General features: G+C 42.3%; 1 protein-coding gene across 3 annotated transcripts in view; it reads right to left on the bottom strand.

The window, feature by feature from the left end:
• GRM7 (glutamate metabotropic receptor 7) overlaps positions 1-17,325 on the bottom strand; it is a 558,095-nt gene that overhangs the window by 369,106 nt on the left and 171,664 nt on the right. For all 3 annotated transcript variants that reach the window (XM_059716000.1, XM_019499726.2, XM_014604538.3), the window contains exon 2: positions 7,590-7,806. In XM_059716000.1, the coding sequence (XP_059571983.1) occupies positions 7,590-7,806 (217 nt within the window). The remainder of the gene's footprint in view (positions 1-7,589; positions 7,807-17,325) is intronic.

Below are 17,325 nucleotides of genomic sequence, written 5' to 3'. Positions count from 1 at the left end.
GCCTGAAGGCTCGCTGATGGTGTCTGCTCAGGTCCACCCTATTTGCACCTGAGAAGTCATGTGTCACTTCTTACAAATATTAGAACTTCCACTGCAAAATCCACTGAATGTTGATGCCAATGAAAACAGCATTATCTTGAATTCCATGACTTATCTGCTACAAACTGGCCACCAATATGAGGCTGGATCACAAATGAGCTATCTGCCAGTCAATAGGGGTCCATCATTCCATACAAATGGGCTAAAATTTGTGGGATTAACCAAGGGACTCCTCTTGGATCTTCAAGTTATGAATGTATAAGATAACAGGACTGCCGACCCTTTTGAAGCTACTCTTCTCCAAGTTAATGATGTCTGAGCAATTGCGTGGTGACAATGTGCAGATTTAAGAGTAACTTTTCTCTACTTCCACATGCTTTTGCACAAATGGGAAGGAGGAGAAGATTTAGGAAGTGGCAAGAAGGGGAAAAAAAAGATTGGACTAGAGAAAGAAATTTACAGCAACAGAAAGAGAGTAGGATGAACTAAAGAATAAATATGTCGGAGGATGTTCAGACACTTGATAAAACATACTTAAGATATTTTGAACATTTTTTGGTTCCTTAAAGATAGGGTATGGGCTGTGTAATAAATAATGAAATCCCATAGATAACTAGGATACTAGTTGTACAGTATGATCTATCTGTCAACCAAATATAGAAGTTCAGCTGAATTTTGTAGAGGCATTCCTCTTGGTTCTTTGTGCTGCTGCTATTGATTTTTGCTCCTTTCTCTGATTCTTCTCAGAAAAGGATTAAAGGTAATTTTCAGTATTTTTTTTTAACTACGTAACCAACTGTTTCCAGGACACATAGTCTAACTTCTCCAAAAGAGACAGATTAGTTCTGATTAGTCTTTTTTTCAATTAGCTCCAGCATCATCAGTGTCTGATCACTGTCTAGAACCAAGCTATGTTTAAATATAATCTATTGGCACTGCTGTGCTGAAAGCTCCACTAGCATATATTAACTAAGTAATTAACAGAAAACTGGCCCAGTCCTGTAAATATTACCTACCAGGCATATTGCTTACCAACAAGAGAGAAATACTGGTTCCATTAAATTCCAGGGAGCTAGGATTTAAATTCTATCAATGTGATCATTGGACCTAGACAAAATTCTTCATTTGCAGGTTAATGTGATATCAATAAAGTATTAATGCAATATTATTTAATATAATTAAAGTGATTAATTTAATCCAATTTAATTGTCCAATAGGGGGAAAAATCCCTCCAGGGAACAGTAATAATTTCCGTATGTTTAAGATGGCTAGTTCATAGAAATAAAGCTATAGTAAATTGTTAACTGACATTATCTGGCCTGAAAACAAAAGACAACAAAACCTCCAAGCTTTTGGTTTTCCCACTCATTCCAAGAAACTGCAATTTTATGTTGTATTGACCTTAGTTGTCTATGATCCACACTGCCTGCCAATTGCACAGTGCAATAAATGTGAGATCTTTCCACCGCTGCTTCCAAAACCGTGCCTGATGCAGCAACCGATACTTTTTTTGTTTGGCCTGTCATGCTCTCAAAAAATAACCTAGTTTGTTCCCATCATAAAGTCCTTTTGAATGAGGAGCTTCTAATTTTAATTCTCCCAACTCAAATCACCTTCCTATTTCTTCATTCTACAACTGTTGCTGGAGATTTTTTTTAAATTACCAATTAATTTTAATAATGCACGATACAGTGCGCTTATCTTTACTGCAAAATACACATGTGCAAGCTCCACTATAAAAACTGAAAGAGGTGGATCATGTTACACAGTAAAACAAAAGCATTATGAGACTAAATGTTACTCAGATTAAATTGTTCCAGTTGTTCCTATTAAAGAAAGTTACTACTGTAAAAAGGATATTATCCATTGTGAAAGCAGGAATTGCTTCTTGACAGTGGAGTCAGTGTTTCATGAACTAAAAATATAGTGGAAGCCTCTTTTACTTTGCCTCATACTAAACATTAAATAATTTTTCATGTTGTCTAGTGATAGCTTGTGCTAATGTGATTCTTAACAGACAGCAAAAAAGTAACTTCCATTGGTAAATCTAGATTCTGGAAGATGTGAGGCAGTTAGACCTAGAGAAACGTACCAAGATGTGTAATTTCTTGCTGGGTGGTTACTGGTAGTAGATTTTTAATGCAGAATCTTTCATAGCTGATAAAAAAGCTTCAAGTACTGAATTAGAATATCTTATTAACAGCATGATTCTTTGCATTTTTTACAAAACATTTCATCAAATGATACAAATCATATCTTGTAATCATTATATAACAGATATTTTCAGATAAGTGAATTCAAGTAACCAACTTACTTCACAGTAAAAGAAGATGCCTCAGGAAAGATTCCTCATCGGCCATCTTTAGAGAGCTAGAAAGGTTAAACCAGCATTTCCAAACCTTTTTCAGCCCAAGGCTGAAATTTTAGTAAAAAATTTTTCATGGCACACCTGTTAAGGCATTCCCCGTCCTCATACCTATTGTATCTCATTGCAGGTCATTGCCATGGCAAAATTCTGCGGCATACCTGTTCATTTCTGATAGCACTTTTGTGCTGCAGCACACTGGTTGGGAAACATTGGGTTAAACAAACATACCCACCTCTCCACCTAACAGCCAACCCCAGAAAATACCTTTTCTAGAGAGTAAGCTCATTTTACATTTTAAACACTACAGTTTAAAAAGGTACTGAAACGAGCAAAAGCCACCGCAGTTTTAGTGTGCTGTCAAATGTATGTAGAATATCTACCTGCAAATATTAAACTGTTTGGTGCATCTGAATTTGGGTGGGCCACCATATGTAATCTGGTAAGCACTAGGCATGAAGAGCCTTCGCTGCACATAAGTATTGTAAATATAAGAACAACGTTGAAAACAAAACTCTAATGCAATTTTTTTCGGGGGTAAAAGATAGATATATATTTTTTTTAACAAAAAGATGTCTTTCATTTGAAACCTTTTAATAGACTAAAGGGAGAAAAGGAATTCTGGATTTGTGGGTTCTCTTGATTATCACTTGAAAGGTCACTTATGTTTTTACCCAACCTCCTACTGCACAGAAGGTAACTGAGACTTAATTGTTCATACTATGCTTAAAGTACCTGAAAACAGAATGTGCTAAAGAAATACTTGAAAAAGTTAACTTGGGCAAAATCTATCCAAAGAGTTAGAGAGAGGAAACTGCTGGGTGCTGGGAATCCTATTTAAGGACAAAGGCTGTTAAGTCCATTCTGAGAGAAGATTATTTAGTTTTTGATTTTGCTACTCCACACACCACTTACAAATCTTACTCCTAATTACTCCTTAGAAGATACAACACCGCTGGAAAGGTAATGCTTGATTTAAAACAGCACCAGTGATTTGTGCAAACAGTGACCATAAATCTCTGCTCAAATCATGTCATCTTGGAGCAAATGCTGAAACCTAAGTGGACATGGTGGACATGGAGCTGCGCAGATACCCAACAGCAATGAGCCCGAGAGGCAGTAATGCCCTTGTTTTATGACCTCCTTCCCACCAACCTATGCAGTGAACCCCAGGGGATGTCCCCAGTATAGGAGGTAATCACACCCTGTTTATGGAATTTGAGAAGATCTGAAGCTAGGAGGAAATGAGATAAGAAGTAAATATAAAAAACTGGGTCCTGTCAGAAGGCCAATGTAAAGTACAGTACAGCCATACGGTCTATCACTGAAGACTTCCATGTATATGTTAATATAGTCAGCAATTAACCTTGTGGTGCAGATTCATCATTAAAAAAAATTCAAAGATAAAGTAATCTTTGAATTTTGCGTATTCTCTACTTTCATTAATAACCTGAAATTGTCCTTTAGATTTTCCATAATTAGAGCACTTCCCTAATTTATTAATCCCACAGACTGCAGAGGGCGATTCAAATTTTCTCCTCCTGTCAAAATGACATATTCAAACTAGCTTCAAGTACTCATAATAAAAGTCACTTTGGGAAGAATTATTAAATGAATGGGTGAGGCAAAGTCTTTATATTTTGAAAGTATGTTTAACACGCCAAGATGGATAGCACTATCCGGTTGCCGTTCCAATGCCTATGAACCTTGCTAAACTGCCAACCCAGACATTCTGGATTAGCCACAGATTTGAGACAGAGGATGATACACTCGTTGGTGTCTATGGGACAGACTGTCTTCTCCCCCAAAATAAACTCTTTGTGAAGCCCATGTGTGTCAAGAGGAAAGCAAGAGAGGATGTTGAAGAGTCAGCTTTGACTACTTTGAGCAGTCACATTACTTGAACATATTCAAATGTACTTAACCCTTCAGTAGGCAAATCTCTTTCGATGGCCCCGATGGAAAGAGATTTCTCTCTCCATATTACTGCTCCTGCTATTGTTTTTCATTACTTATTATTTTGCGTATACATGAATTGATGATCACTTGAACTACATAAGAAGCACTCAGACAAACAGGTACAAAAGCCAGCAAGTCAACCAAACGGAAATCTTAGCAAAATCACTGCCCCTTAATCATTTCATCGAAGGACTCATCTCAAACCCTAATATCATAGTAATCAGCTGACCATCTGATTAAACATGTGCACTTTACATTATATAGGGATATAGAGTAATATGAGATATATACAGTAGCACTGCCTCATAACAGGGTTTAGGACATAGCTACAATCAATCTCCAGGGAGATGGAACAATTCTGTTTCCACTGTACCTGATTCAGGCAATATTTAGTAGAAATAAATACTGACATTAAAGTTCAATTGTTGCTCCATAAAATATTTAAGGCAATAGGATATTCTTAGATTTCCTAGGATTTTAAAGGATCTGGGGAAATTTCTGTCAGGTATTAAATCCACTTAGAATTCCACTTAAGCTGTACTGGTACAACATATAACAAATTCCATGCAGTCCAGAGAGGAAAATGATACTGTACTACATGTAAGATAACAGTGAAGATTATATGATATGACTTTCCAGACAAGACAGGCTACTTATATAAGTTTATGTACTCTGCTTTTCAGCTTCTTAGTGTTGTAGGAGTGACCTATATTACCAAGCATACAACACTGTTTTTAACAGGGCATCTGTAACACTTGATTTTTCTTTTTAAATGTAGGTTGTTTTTCACATTCAGTGCATGAACATCTATTTCAGATATTTCTATAAAGTATCTGCAGGACAGCATGTTATAAAAGAGCTACAACTTGTTCTTGAATGTAGAAGATGTATTCCCTCTATTATATTGCCACAGCGGTTGCTTGCAAAGTTTAAATTATAATAAATACTGGCATTTTGTCACTTCCTGTGGCATTATATCCAAAACCATTTTCATTAATACCACAGACATATGCATTCAAATGAACAGAGAAGTTTATGCAAATACAGCTGTCCTCGGTAATATCAGCATAATAAAACAATTCTAGAATCTTCTTTCGAAAACCCCCTCCCTCTGCAATGCTGACTTGGATTATTCTGATGAATGAGATGCAGTGAATTACTCAATGACAGTTTGAGGAGTCAGTGAACAGGCTGACACTCTTCAGCTTGCAGATAATAAAGACAATCTGTAAAAGCATGGGGCACGCTGCTTAAACAGTATTATAACAGCATGGAGAATGGAAACCCGAGATGTTGGTTTGAGAGCACATAAACCCTACTATAATCCTTTCATTGCAGACTGATATTTCCTTATCAAAGTGGTGAGTAAATTATGGCTCCTGCAGTCATTATCCCAGTGAAGTTTTACCCACTGAACAATGATAGGTCAAGGTTCTCTTCTGTGAACAGCAAAACCTGCCATAACAATAATGAAATGTTCATAATGAAACATTCAGGTCTATTTAATCTGTGAATCTTTATCAGAACCTATAATTATATGTCCACGGAGATGGATTTTATATAAACTCCTGATAATGGGAGGCATTTTTTGAGTTTCTACCCTTACCTGTTATACATGATTTCAATCTAGAAATACCAACAACTGTGAGTGGTTAACTCCTCACAGGCTGCGTCTACATGAGCAGCCAACTGTGCAGTTGTTACTGAGAGGTCACTTAGTACTTGCGTAAGCACGTACTAAATGACTAGGCAGTCCTGTTGCTGCATGGTTATTTTTAGCTTCTACTGCGCAGTAGCAAAGAGCTACTGTGCACTAGCTCGTTGCCACTATGCAGTAGCATCGACATCACGGTTCATGCCCAGTGATGCTACATTGCTATAGCAACAAGCTACGGCGCAATAGCTTGTTGCTACAGTGACATAGCATCTCATGTAGATGCGCCCACAGATCCTCCAGGATCCCCTTCACTTCCCAGACTATCTGAGTCAATTTATATTTATATCTACAAAAGGGCCGCTTAATCACTATAGCAATACTGCTTGGCTACGCACACTAAGCAATCCCACTAGGGACGTACCTATGTTGACCAAGCTACTCTCAGGAATATGATAAACTATGCTGCTTATGCTGGTATAACCAACCAATATTAAAGGGCTCTGTCAGCCCAGCTCTGTCATCAGGAATCAGGCCACTCCACACCCTGACTGACACAGATTATTTCAGTACAAGTCTGAGAATTGATATTGGCCTGAGACAGCATAAAACACTATAGGCCTATTCCACCTATTAGGTGTCCAGATGTGATCCTTTTACACTTTGCCCAAGTCTCTAAAAACCCATTAGCATACCTACTTCAGGAACATGCCATTATCATAGCCTTAAGGATAAATCACAAAAAGCTGCAAGCAGGAGAGAACTAATCCACCTTTTGCAAAAACCATTTTCAGGAACTCATTTGGGGTAGAATCCAATTAGGTAACTGGGGGAATAGGCTCTAACCCTCTATTTGCCTGTTCCATTGGGATCGTCATTTTTAAGTATAGTTAGTGATGTCAGTCCTTTCATTTAAATTCCAGAACTTTTGGGGAATTCTATTTCATCATCCACTGAAGTCATAAGCAGTCTGAGCAGCAAAAGAAACCCTGAAACATCAAATATTCCTTTGCCATGGAGTACTTCCTGACTAGATCTAATTGACTCATTACCCAAGGTACTAGGCTTTTCCCTTTCAAGTAGAGGAGACTGAATTTCCTCAAATGAAATGATCCAGAAAAATCCAGGAAGATGATCCAGGAGAAAGAAAAGTTACAAATTCTCATGACTTTTTTGAATGGTGGACTGGAATAGCATGACATGAGTCAGTGTCTAATAATTTGCAGCCTTCAAAGAATTTCTAACCGTGAATAGATAAAAGTTCAATATTTTTAAAATATGTCTTGCACCATGTCATCATAATATAATGTCGTGTACTGTGAAATACCAGAAGCCTGATGGAATTCAGTGTTTCATATTTTCTTAACAGTGCATGAAAACCATTCAAGTTTCAAACCCTCAAGTGTTTGGTTTCTGAAACCCCATGAGCAGTGCAAGAATGAGAATATCAGGGGGCCATTACAGAGGAATTGTAAAGTAATGGAACAATTTTAGAATCAAATATTTGTTCAGAGAAAAATGGTACAATGTGTAAAATCTCTCTCCACTGCGTTTGGTTCTCTCTTTGCCTACCTGCCTCTCTGGAAATCTGCATGAAAGATTCCACTCCTTTTTCTCCATAATTTCCTTCAGATGCCAAAGTGGACACATAATTCCACCCCAAAGCTTTTACGATGTCCACCATCGCTTGTGCTTGAAAGGAATCTGGAGGGACCACTCGTGAGAAGAAATCATAACGTCTGTCATCACTTAACTCTGGCGCAGTTGAGGCATAACTGATCTGTGGGATCTGTAGAGAAAAGAAAGTTACTGGTTAATCATCTACTCATACACTTATCTCACTTCTTGCAATTAGTTTCAGCTGAACCTGGGTTAGAGCTTTCATTACAACCACCTGCTGTATTTTATTTCTCCTCGACTACCTAGACTAGGGACAGAAGTTGCACACAAACTGGTTTAAGTGATCCAAAACTGATATGAACCTCTAACAGAACAGAAGTTCAGTGAGCATAAATTGCTTTCACAATGGCTGAAACAGCTTTAAGATAAACCTGGTTGGATGTAGTATCAAATTTAGCTGATTTAGTTCAAGACTTCTGTCCCAGATCCCTTCCCAATTCAAGTTAACTCACTTTCCCCTAGCATCCCAGGATACTTTGCAGCCCTGGGCTGCATTATCTGCTTCAGCAGAGCAGGGCTGGCTTAGCATAATTTCCCCCAGCTATCACAGAGCTGAGACACTAAAGCCTCTGTTCCCTGCCAGCACCTGTCAGCCCAGCAGAATGGGGTCGGGGGGAAAAGGAATGGACTCCCAAGCTCCATCTGTACAGGTCAAGGAGAAGGAAAACCTCAGCAGTGTGGGCTTTTTTCCCCTACAGTAGCCAAGGAAGCAGGGTTGGCATCAGCTCAGCCCCTCCCCACACCCAGCCCCCAGCCTGTGGGGGGGAGCGATGCAAAGTGTGCTTAGAAGGGAACCTTACAGACCTGGATCTGGCCTGGCCCTCCCCTCCCCCATCTGGGGTCTGCCTGGTACAGGATGAAAGCCCCCACTGGGGGCCTTTTGCTCCACTGCAGCCCAGTTCATAGGGCTGACATTGGCTCGGCCTCATCCCTTGGCCAGCCCCCCACCTCTGAGAGGGGAGGTAGGTTAGGAGCAGGAACACACTGGTCTGGCCCACCACCAGCTCCACTCCCCCCCTGGCAGGGGTCTGCCTGATGCAGGGGGTACGGGAAGGAAGCCCCGCTTGGGAGCTTTTCGCTCCTCCACACCCCAGCTCACTGGGCTGGGATCAGCAAAGCTGTGCCCCCTCTCCAGCCCCTCCTATGAGAGGTGTGGGGTGGGAGCGGGGGTCCAAACGCACCAGTCCAGCTGGACACTGGCCACCCCTATCCAGGGTCTGCCTGGCAGGGGGCGGTAAATGCCCCCACTGAGAGCTTTTCCTAACCCTGCAGCCTGGTGAGCCAGGTGGGGATCAGCTCCATCCCCTCCCAGGGAGCAGGTGGGGCTGAGCTGATCCTAGCCTGGCTCACCAGGTTGTGGAGTTATGAAAAGCCCCAGGTGGGGGTTTCACTGCCCCATGATGGGCAGACCCAGGCTGAGGGGTGGGGCTGAGCGGCCAGGAGGGGATGGGGCTGAGCTGATCAGAGCCCTACAAGCTGGGCTGTGGGGGAGTGAAAAGCCCCAGGTGGGGGCTTCCCTGCTACTGCACTGGGCAGACCTTGGCTGGGGGGCTCAGTGCCATGTCCAGCTGGCCCTAAGCTTTAGCTCTCCAGTCCCCCATCTCTGACAGGAGAGGGCTTGGAGGGGGTAGGGCTGAGCTGATCCCAACCCCATGAGCTGGGCTGTAGGAAAGCGAAAAACCCCCATGGAGTCTTTCCCCCATGCCAAGCAGAATTGGGCTGGGGAGGCAATGTTGAGAGGCATTCCCCCCACCCTCTCTGACAGGCAGGAGGCTGGGGAGGGAGTGGGGAGCTGAGCCAATTGTAGCCCAGCTAGCCAGGCTGTGGTAGGAGAACCACCCCCCCACCTGGGGGCTTCTCATACCAGGCAGACCCCAGTTGGGGAGCCAGGGCCGGGTGGTATATTCTCTTCCCCACCCCTGTCTCAGAGGTGGGGGCTGGGGAGAAATTTTCTGCTGGCTCTCCCCTCTCTGTAGCTGATAGCGAGGGGGGGTGGGGGGGATGGGGGCATGGATCAAGCATCCAAAACAGGTCTGGGCTGCCACTGGGCTGGGTTTAGCAGCCGTAGGCAGCTGGCCATGAGAAGTGGTGTGCAAGAGTGGCCCGAGCCTCCAGGCCTGGACCAGCCAGGCTTCTGCCTGTCTTGGCCACCCAAACACTACACATCAATTCAGTTTGTTATTGGTTCAAGCTACCCAGCTTAGAAAAACCCATGAAGAGTGAACCGATTCTGCCTTGGGCTTTTTGAACCTCTGCACTTAGCCCTAAGGTGCAAGTCAGTGAAGCCAACTTTTAAAAGAAATCAATAAATCACTTCTTATAAGACTAGTTATTAGTCAATTTTCTGAAATTTTTCTTACACGTATGTGATTAAGGGACTGATTTGGGGGGGAAAAATGTGCTGTGGGGCTAATTACTGATTTTACCTATGCAGATCAAGAGTATGCATATACAAATAGAAATGTGTGCAAGCAATTGTTAATTTATACATAAAGGTATGTCATTTATACATGAAGTCATGTTACTACACAGAAGCGGTTCATGCCATGGTATTCGTTTTGCAACTGATATTCTGAAAAATCAGACAATAAATATTTACATCCAATGCTTAAGCTACTGTACCCTTGTGGTAGAAGTTTAAGGGGTAACATAATTTACATAGGTTTATTATACCTGTGTGTATGTGAAAGTTCATATACGCATACAGCCTTTCAGAACACAGTCTTCATACACAGGTTGGACTGAGTCACATTACCATTGGTCAGATTGGTATGTGTAACTGGTTTACAGATGTATGATTTCAGCCTCACCATCTACCACAATGCATGAAAATGAAACCAAGTTCAAAGAACATATTTTCAAATACTATTTAAGTTTCAGGTTTATAATAGTTATAATGGATTAATAGTCATCAGCTTTCTTTTGCTCTCATAGTGTTAAAGCTCCCATTGGCATCAGAAAGAGCACAAACTTCTTTTGACTTCATAATCCCGAATGACTTAACAGCAAAATTAAATTGTCAGTAACAAGTATAAAGCAGGGATGATCTTCAGATGACATTTTTGGCTAAGAAAGTGTAAGGGAAACCAACAGTTTTACCATGAAGCTGGAGGCCCTGGCCTGTTATATATTTGTAAATGTGTGGACACATGTGCAGGCATGGGCGCGTGTATGTGTATGTATGAGCGTCTGTGTCTGCATATTTGTGGTTTTGGGTGTAAAACTGTATAAGAACATTACATGTATATTCATATATACATTATTAAATGCTTGGCAGCCGTGTTGGTCTGAAATAAGAAGACATACAAAAAACTAGAACTCTTGGTTCCAAAATGATACCTTTTATTGGACTAACTGGGAACTCGCAAGAAAACTGTCCTTTTCTGCAAGCTTTCTTGTGATTTCTTGTGAGTTCCCAGTTGGTCTAATAATAGGGATCATTTTGGAACCAAGAGTTCTAGTTTTTTGTATGTCTTATTAAACACTCGCATCAAGTTCCAAGTTATCTCTAATTTGTGATCTCTCACACACAAGTGCACACACACACACGTGCGTGCGCGCACGCGCACACACACACACACACACACACACACACACACACACACACACACACCAGGGATCAAGCCTGAAAGAAACTCAGGGCCTTCAACTCCCACTGAAATCAATGAGAACTGAAAGTAATTCAACACCTTTTCAAAGAGACTCACACAACCAGACCTCACATATGCTATAGTATTGATATGGAAGGACAAAAGAAAAACAAAATAGCTCAAGAGCAACACATATTTAGTTACTGAAACTATAGAGAAGGGTTAAAACCACTTACAATTATTGAAATATGTTTCTTTTCTAAAATATGTAGGGATACCCCAAATATTTCTGTAGTCTAGCTCATGTTAAGGAATGTTGTTTTTTAAAGAGTCATTTAACTTCCTTCCATAGAAACACTGGGACTGATTCTGCCCTTCACTCAGCATTCCCACTGAGGTCCAAGAGAATTCCAAGTGCAGAGAACCTGCTGACCAGGATCCCTAGGGTAATCTCACTCTTCGCTGCTATAAATTATTAAACCAAAATAAATGCTTCAACTTTCAGCCAGGGTTAGAGATATCATTATGTGTGTCAGAGACATGAATCCCTCATTATTTGTAGCATTGTCTCTTCCTGAACAGTTGTGTCTGTCTTTCTACGTGTTTGTCACACATTTTAAAAGGTTGGTGTCAAAAATATGAGGCCAAGCATATTGAAAGCTAGGATGCTTCAGGGTTTCTGTATAAAACAGTGATCACCCAAGAAAGAATTGCACAGTTTGCCTTCAATAAATACATCAGTTGCATCCGTTTCAGTAGAATTCCCAATACACAATAAACTTTGAAGCAAGTTTTCTGTTGGTATAAACTGTTTTAGCACCACAGTTCCTATAAGAGAATAATTTATCCATCATAAGCAACATTTCTAACTTATAGCCTTGCGTTGAATGCGACTACTGGCTTTTGAAAAGGTGACCACAACATTTTGTAAAATGCAGCTCTTGGAGTTTGTATGATTGAGCGTCAGCTCAGTTCCTTATGGAATCAGCATATAGGGTTATTTACTCACTTTTAATTAAATTAATATTTGGTCCAATATGAAATACTATGTATTGAGTCACTGTACAATAGCGTGAGTTATGCCTTTATAGATTGCAGAAAGAGGGTCCTAAATATTCCTATTACCTGGGGAGCAAAGAAATCCTAACATATACCAACTTGCCAATAAACATGCTTTTAAACATGCTTTTTAACTAAAATTAAAATACAACAAGCACTCTTATCTGAAGCAAAGCTCACAATGGATACAATGCTTTTGCTACTTAACGAAATGTTTTTCTTTCCAAATCTTTCATTTGCCTCCTTTATAAAAGGTTAACCACATCTGTCGCTTTCACTCAGCATTTAGCAGTTGCAATGTTAAAACCATTTTTGGTGTGTGCAGTGTTTCCACCAGAGTGTCTAGTAATATTGTATGATCAACTTTAGAAAGGGTTTTAGTACAAAAAGAAAAAATATGAAAAGTGCAATATTCACTGCAAATATCATATTCAACTTTGCACAGTGTCAGAGCTCCCATTCCATTATTACTGATACCCCTGAAGGTTATTTGTCATTCATCTGCTCTTTCCCCAGCTCACAGTGATGCTCCCAGATGTATAAACTGAACACCTGCTTAAGTCAGCTGAAATATCTACAATAAGTAATTTCTTATTCTGTTAGTTTTTAAATATTCAGATCGAGTCCACTCAGATGTGGACACATTTCCCACTGGATTAAACTAGAACACTCTGCATGCTGTACTCACACAATACGGTCAGCAGTGAAAGGGCATAGGTCCTCCTGAGGTCAGTGACCACAGGGCTAACATGATTAAAGAATGCCAGTTGGTATAGCTAATGGTACACAAGGAAGTGATACAGCAAACTTCATGCGTAGCCAGTTTGACTCCCAAGACTGAAAGACCAGAAGTCCATCTGCAGCTACGTCATCTGGAAGTGGTTTTTGGTGCCAGTTCTGAGTAGACCTGGATTTGATGTCTCTGGAGTTGTAGCAGAGATATGCAACTACTTGGTCACAATGCCCTTTCCACATTATGAGGCTGTAGTTATGTTACTGGGTTAGCGGAGGGTGATTTTAACTGTAAAAATGGAATGCCGTGTGAGCACTCATAGATGGAGAAGGGCTGAGAGGTTTTTATTTTTCTCTTTGGCTAGGGATAGAAATTACACATAAACAAGTATAAGCGACCAGAAGCTGGTTCAAATCTGTAACACAACAGGGCTAAGGACATATTCAAAAAGCCCAAGTCAAAACTGATTCAATCTTTGCAGGTTAGTCTAACCTGGCTAGGCTGAATCAGTTTGTAACTGTACAGACATCCCCTCTGGTCTGAAAAAATGCAGGCACATGCCTGCAGTGGCTCAGGCTAGAAGCCGGGGGGGGAGGGGAGGAGGGCACTAGAGCAGTCCTCTCTTCCGTTCCACAGTGCTGACCTGAGGGGTGGGGGTGTGGCCAGGCCCCCACATGATGCTCTGATAAGGAAGGGGTCCCCCCCACCCCTCACTGGTCAGTGCGGGAACCAGCAGGGATTTACACACCATTTATCACCCCATTAGCAAAACAAAAGAATCTCTCATTAGTTCAATCTCGTCTTAAACAACTTTTTCCAAGGAAGAAATGGAGAGACATTACCAGCTACCTGTTGATTAGTTCCAAAGAGCCCTAAGCCACTATTCTAGCTGCCATTGTCCCATTTCCCACAGCACAGACGTAGCCAGCATGTGGCCTGCTAGCTAATGCTGAGAGGTGTCTGTGTAAGGCAGAGGGGAGCGGGGATCCCTCCTTGAGCAGGGAGCGGTGGGGGTGGGAGGGAGCAGGAGGAAGCCAGGCAGACACCCTGTACCTGCAGTTTCTGCCGGAGCTGCAGCCAGGGAGCAGAGGGGAGGGGCCAGACCTGCTGGACTGGAGCAGAGAACAGAGCCCCACCCAGCAAAGCATCTGGGATTCTGGGGGAGTATGATTTAACTTAAACCAGGAAGGGGACTGGGACAGACATTGCATAAACTGGTTTGACCCAAATCAATTAAGTCTCATACTACATTCAACCGTGTTTATCTCAAACCCATTTCAGCCATTTTCAAACTAGTTTATATGCACTGAACATCTGTTCTGTTACAGGTTTAAACCAGTTTCTGATCACTTAAACCAGTTTATGTTAATGTCTGTCCCTAGCCCAGAAGTTCAGTGCACATAAACTGCTTTCAAAATGGCCAAAACAGGTTTTAGATAAACCTGGATGGATGTAATATCAGACTGAACTTATTTAAGTTAAATCAATTTATTGAAATTCTGTTTTAGATCCCCTCCAAATTCAGATCAACTCGCAGTCCCCCAGCATTCCAGTATACTTTGCAACTCACCTGCAAATCTCTCCTCACAGGGTGGGCGACTAACCTTGGCCCAAGCTGTCTGCTCCAGCCAAGCAGGGAGGTGTGCTCTAGCACCTCACCCCATCTTCTGGCCTGGGCCACTTCACGCATGTGACTGCATTTCTGGAATCGAAAGTGAATGTCTGTTCACTTGCTTATTAGTTCAATCTATGCATTTAGACTAACCTGAAAAGATTACATTGATTCAGCCTCAGGATTTTTGAGCATCTGTACTTAACCCTAGAGATTTTATTAACCTATTTCTTGGATATCAGTCTTGCAGAACCATGTCACATTGTTTTGAAATTTTAATACAACTTCAAAATATTTTTTGAGATAGGTTAAGAGGGATAGTATTTGGCTTCAGATTATTATGAGCCTCATATTTCAATAGGAAGTCCACGCAAACCTACGTTTCAGATCTACATAAATCTGCAGCAGAAGATTTACGAACTTAATAAGTTCCACACTCTGGACCCAAGATCTTCTGAGATTTTAGCCCTACATGCACCAGAGCTGGAAGATATACATAGTCCTGGAATCTGTATAGAACCAATTATATTGGGGAGAACCATAACCTCACGTGTGTCAGTTAAGCTTTCATTTCACTCATGGATCTACAAACACCAGGAAAATCCAGATAATTCAGATTTGAGGTTTCAGTAACGACCATTTTACTTCTTATTAAAGGAGATTTAGAGTGGTCAAAGTGCAAATTGTAAACTTGGTGCTCAGGAAAATGCTGAACTGACAGCCCCAAAAAACTAACATCTTCAATTTATGCACAAGTCTGATACAGTCTAACTTGGGCAGCGGCAGTACAGGCTACAGTGCAATGCCATGTTAATAATCCTCGGCAGGGAATGACTTCTAGGGAGAGTCTGATCAGCTCTCAAGCTGCCAACTGCAACTGTCTACAATTGAACCGGCTGGTGTCAGTTTTGATTACGTTTTATGATATGGACACTGAGATGTGGAGATTGCTGACGTTATTCACTTTTTCAGCCAAAAGTTAGTAATAGCTAAGATACTCTGTATTCTAACTACAAGCAAAGGGAAAAGCTTCTTTCACCCCATGCAGATGCCTAAAGAGCAATATTCTGAAAAGCAAAAACTACTACTTCCCTTTGATCTCTTAGGCTAAGTATAGAGGTTCAAAAAGCCCAAGGCAGAAGCGTTCTAAGTTTCGTGTTTTACTCTAAGTACTCTAGGTTAGGTCGGGAGAGAACAAAACAGACATTCTTTCCATAGTGGGAGGTTCCTGCACTGGCTGGGCCAGCAAGCTGAGGGTGCTGAAGAACACCTCCCAGCAGCCAGGTCAGCCCTGATTGGCCAGCCCAACCCTCTCCCCAGGCCTGCCTCCCCCCACCCACAGTGGCCAGGTTTCAGCAATCCTCCCACCATTGCTGGCTGGCTCGTTTGGGGCAGCCAATCTCGCACAGCGCAGGCATCTGCCCCCTAACCAATGCACCATGCCCAGTGAAAAACCTCTGAGACCTAGGGATTATGGCAGCCACAATCCCCAGGGTCTGGAGGGTTTCATGCACCCCCGAGCCCTAGCGATTGTGTCTGCCACAATCACTAGGGCTCAGGGGTGTTTGAAACCCCCATTTCTTGAGGATCACAGCTGCTGCAATCCCTGGGGCTCAGAGGTTTCTCACTGGGCATGGTGCACTGATGGGGAAGCAGATGTCATGTTGTGTGGACACATGCCCAGCCCCTCCCTCTTGCACGAGCCAGCCAGCACAAGTGGGAGGGGAGGAAGAGGGAGCTGCTGTTGCTGCTTGACCCCAGCTGATTATAGCTGCAGGCAAGAGCCTGTCAGTGATGCCAAGCAGTGGCTGGGGGGAGCACATGCCAACTCTGCACAAGCCCAGCCCCTGCTATGCAGACCCCAGCTAGAAGGGTCAGGGGCTCCATTCCCCCTGCCTTCCCCTCCCCCACAGCTGAGAGGTGGAGGCTGGGGGGGGGGGCGTTGAGCCAGGCAGAGAGGGGGAAATCCCCTGCCATGGGGACCTGGCTCCACTGTGCAGACCCCAGCTGTTAGGGGCTGGGACCAGGGTGCGGGCCTCAGTACTCCTACTCACCCACCCCCTAGCGGTTGCCAGCCAGACTGTGGAGCAGAAGCTTTGCTGCCTCTGCTCTGTGACAGCCCAGGGGCAGGGGCAGGCCCATATCAGATGGAGCAGAAGAGTAGGAGCAGAGACTAATCCACTCGCCCTGCAAGGGTGGGTTAGTGGGGGCCCATAAAGCATCCTGAGATGCAAGGAGACTACAACCTAAATTGATTTAGGAGGGGATCTGTTAGTCAATAGACCAGTTTAACCTAAATCAGTTATGTCTGATACTACATCAATCCAGGTCTATCTGAGGACCAGGTTCAGCCATTTTGACACCAGTCTGCATGCTATGAACTTCTGTTGTGTTACAGGTTTAGACTAGTTTCCGATCACTTATCCCAATTTGTGTGTAATTTCTGTCCCTAGCCTTCATTACTGTTTCCCATATTTTACTTTTTTAAAAACATCTTTTAGAAAGTGAGTATTTTCTGCCTTCTAATCCATATTCATTCTCTGTTTTATCCTGCAGTTATCTCATGTTTGAAACACCATACCCTGCTGCCATGGGTCTGAGTGGGATGTCAACAAATTCAGCATTACAATGAAT

The sequence above is a fragment of the Alligator mississippiensis genome, chromosome 12, assembly GCF_030867095.1.
Source record: "Alligator mississippiensis isolate rAllMis1 chromosome 12, rAllMis1, whole genome shotgun sequence".
NCBI classification, from domain to species: Eukaryota; Metazoa; Chordata; order Crocodylia; family Alligatoridae; genus Alligator; species Alligator mississippiensis.
Note: the sequence above shows the minus strand (reverse complement) of the source record. Positions and strands in the feature narration are given on the sequence as shown.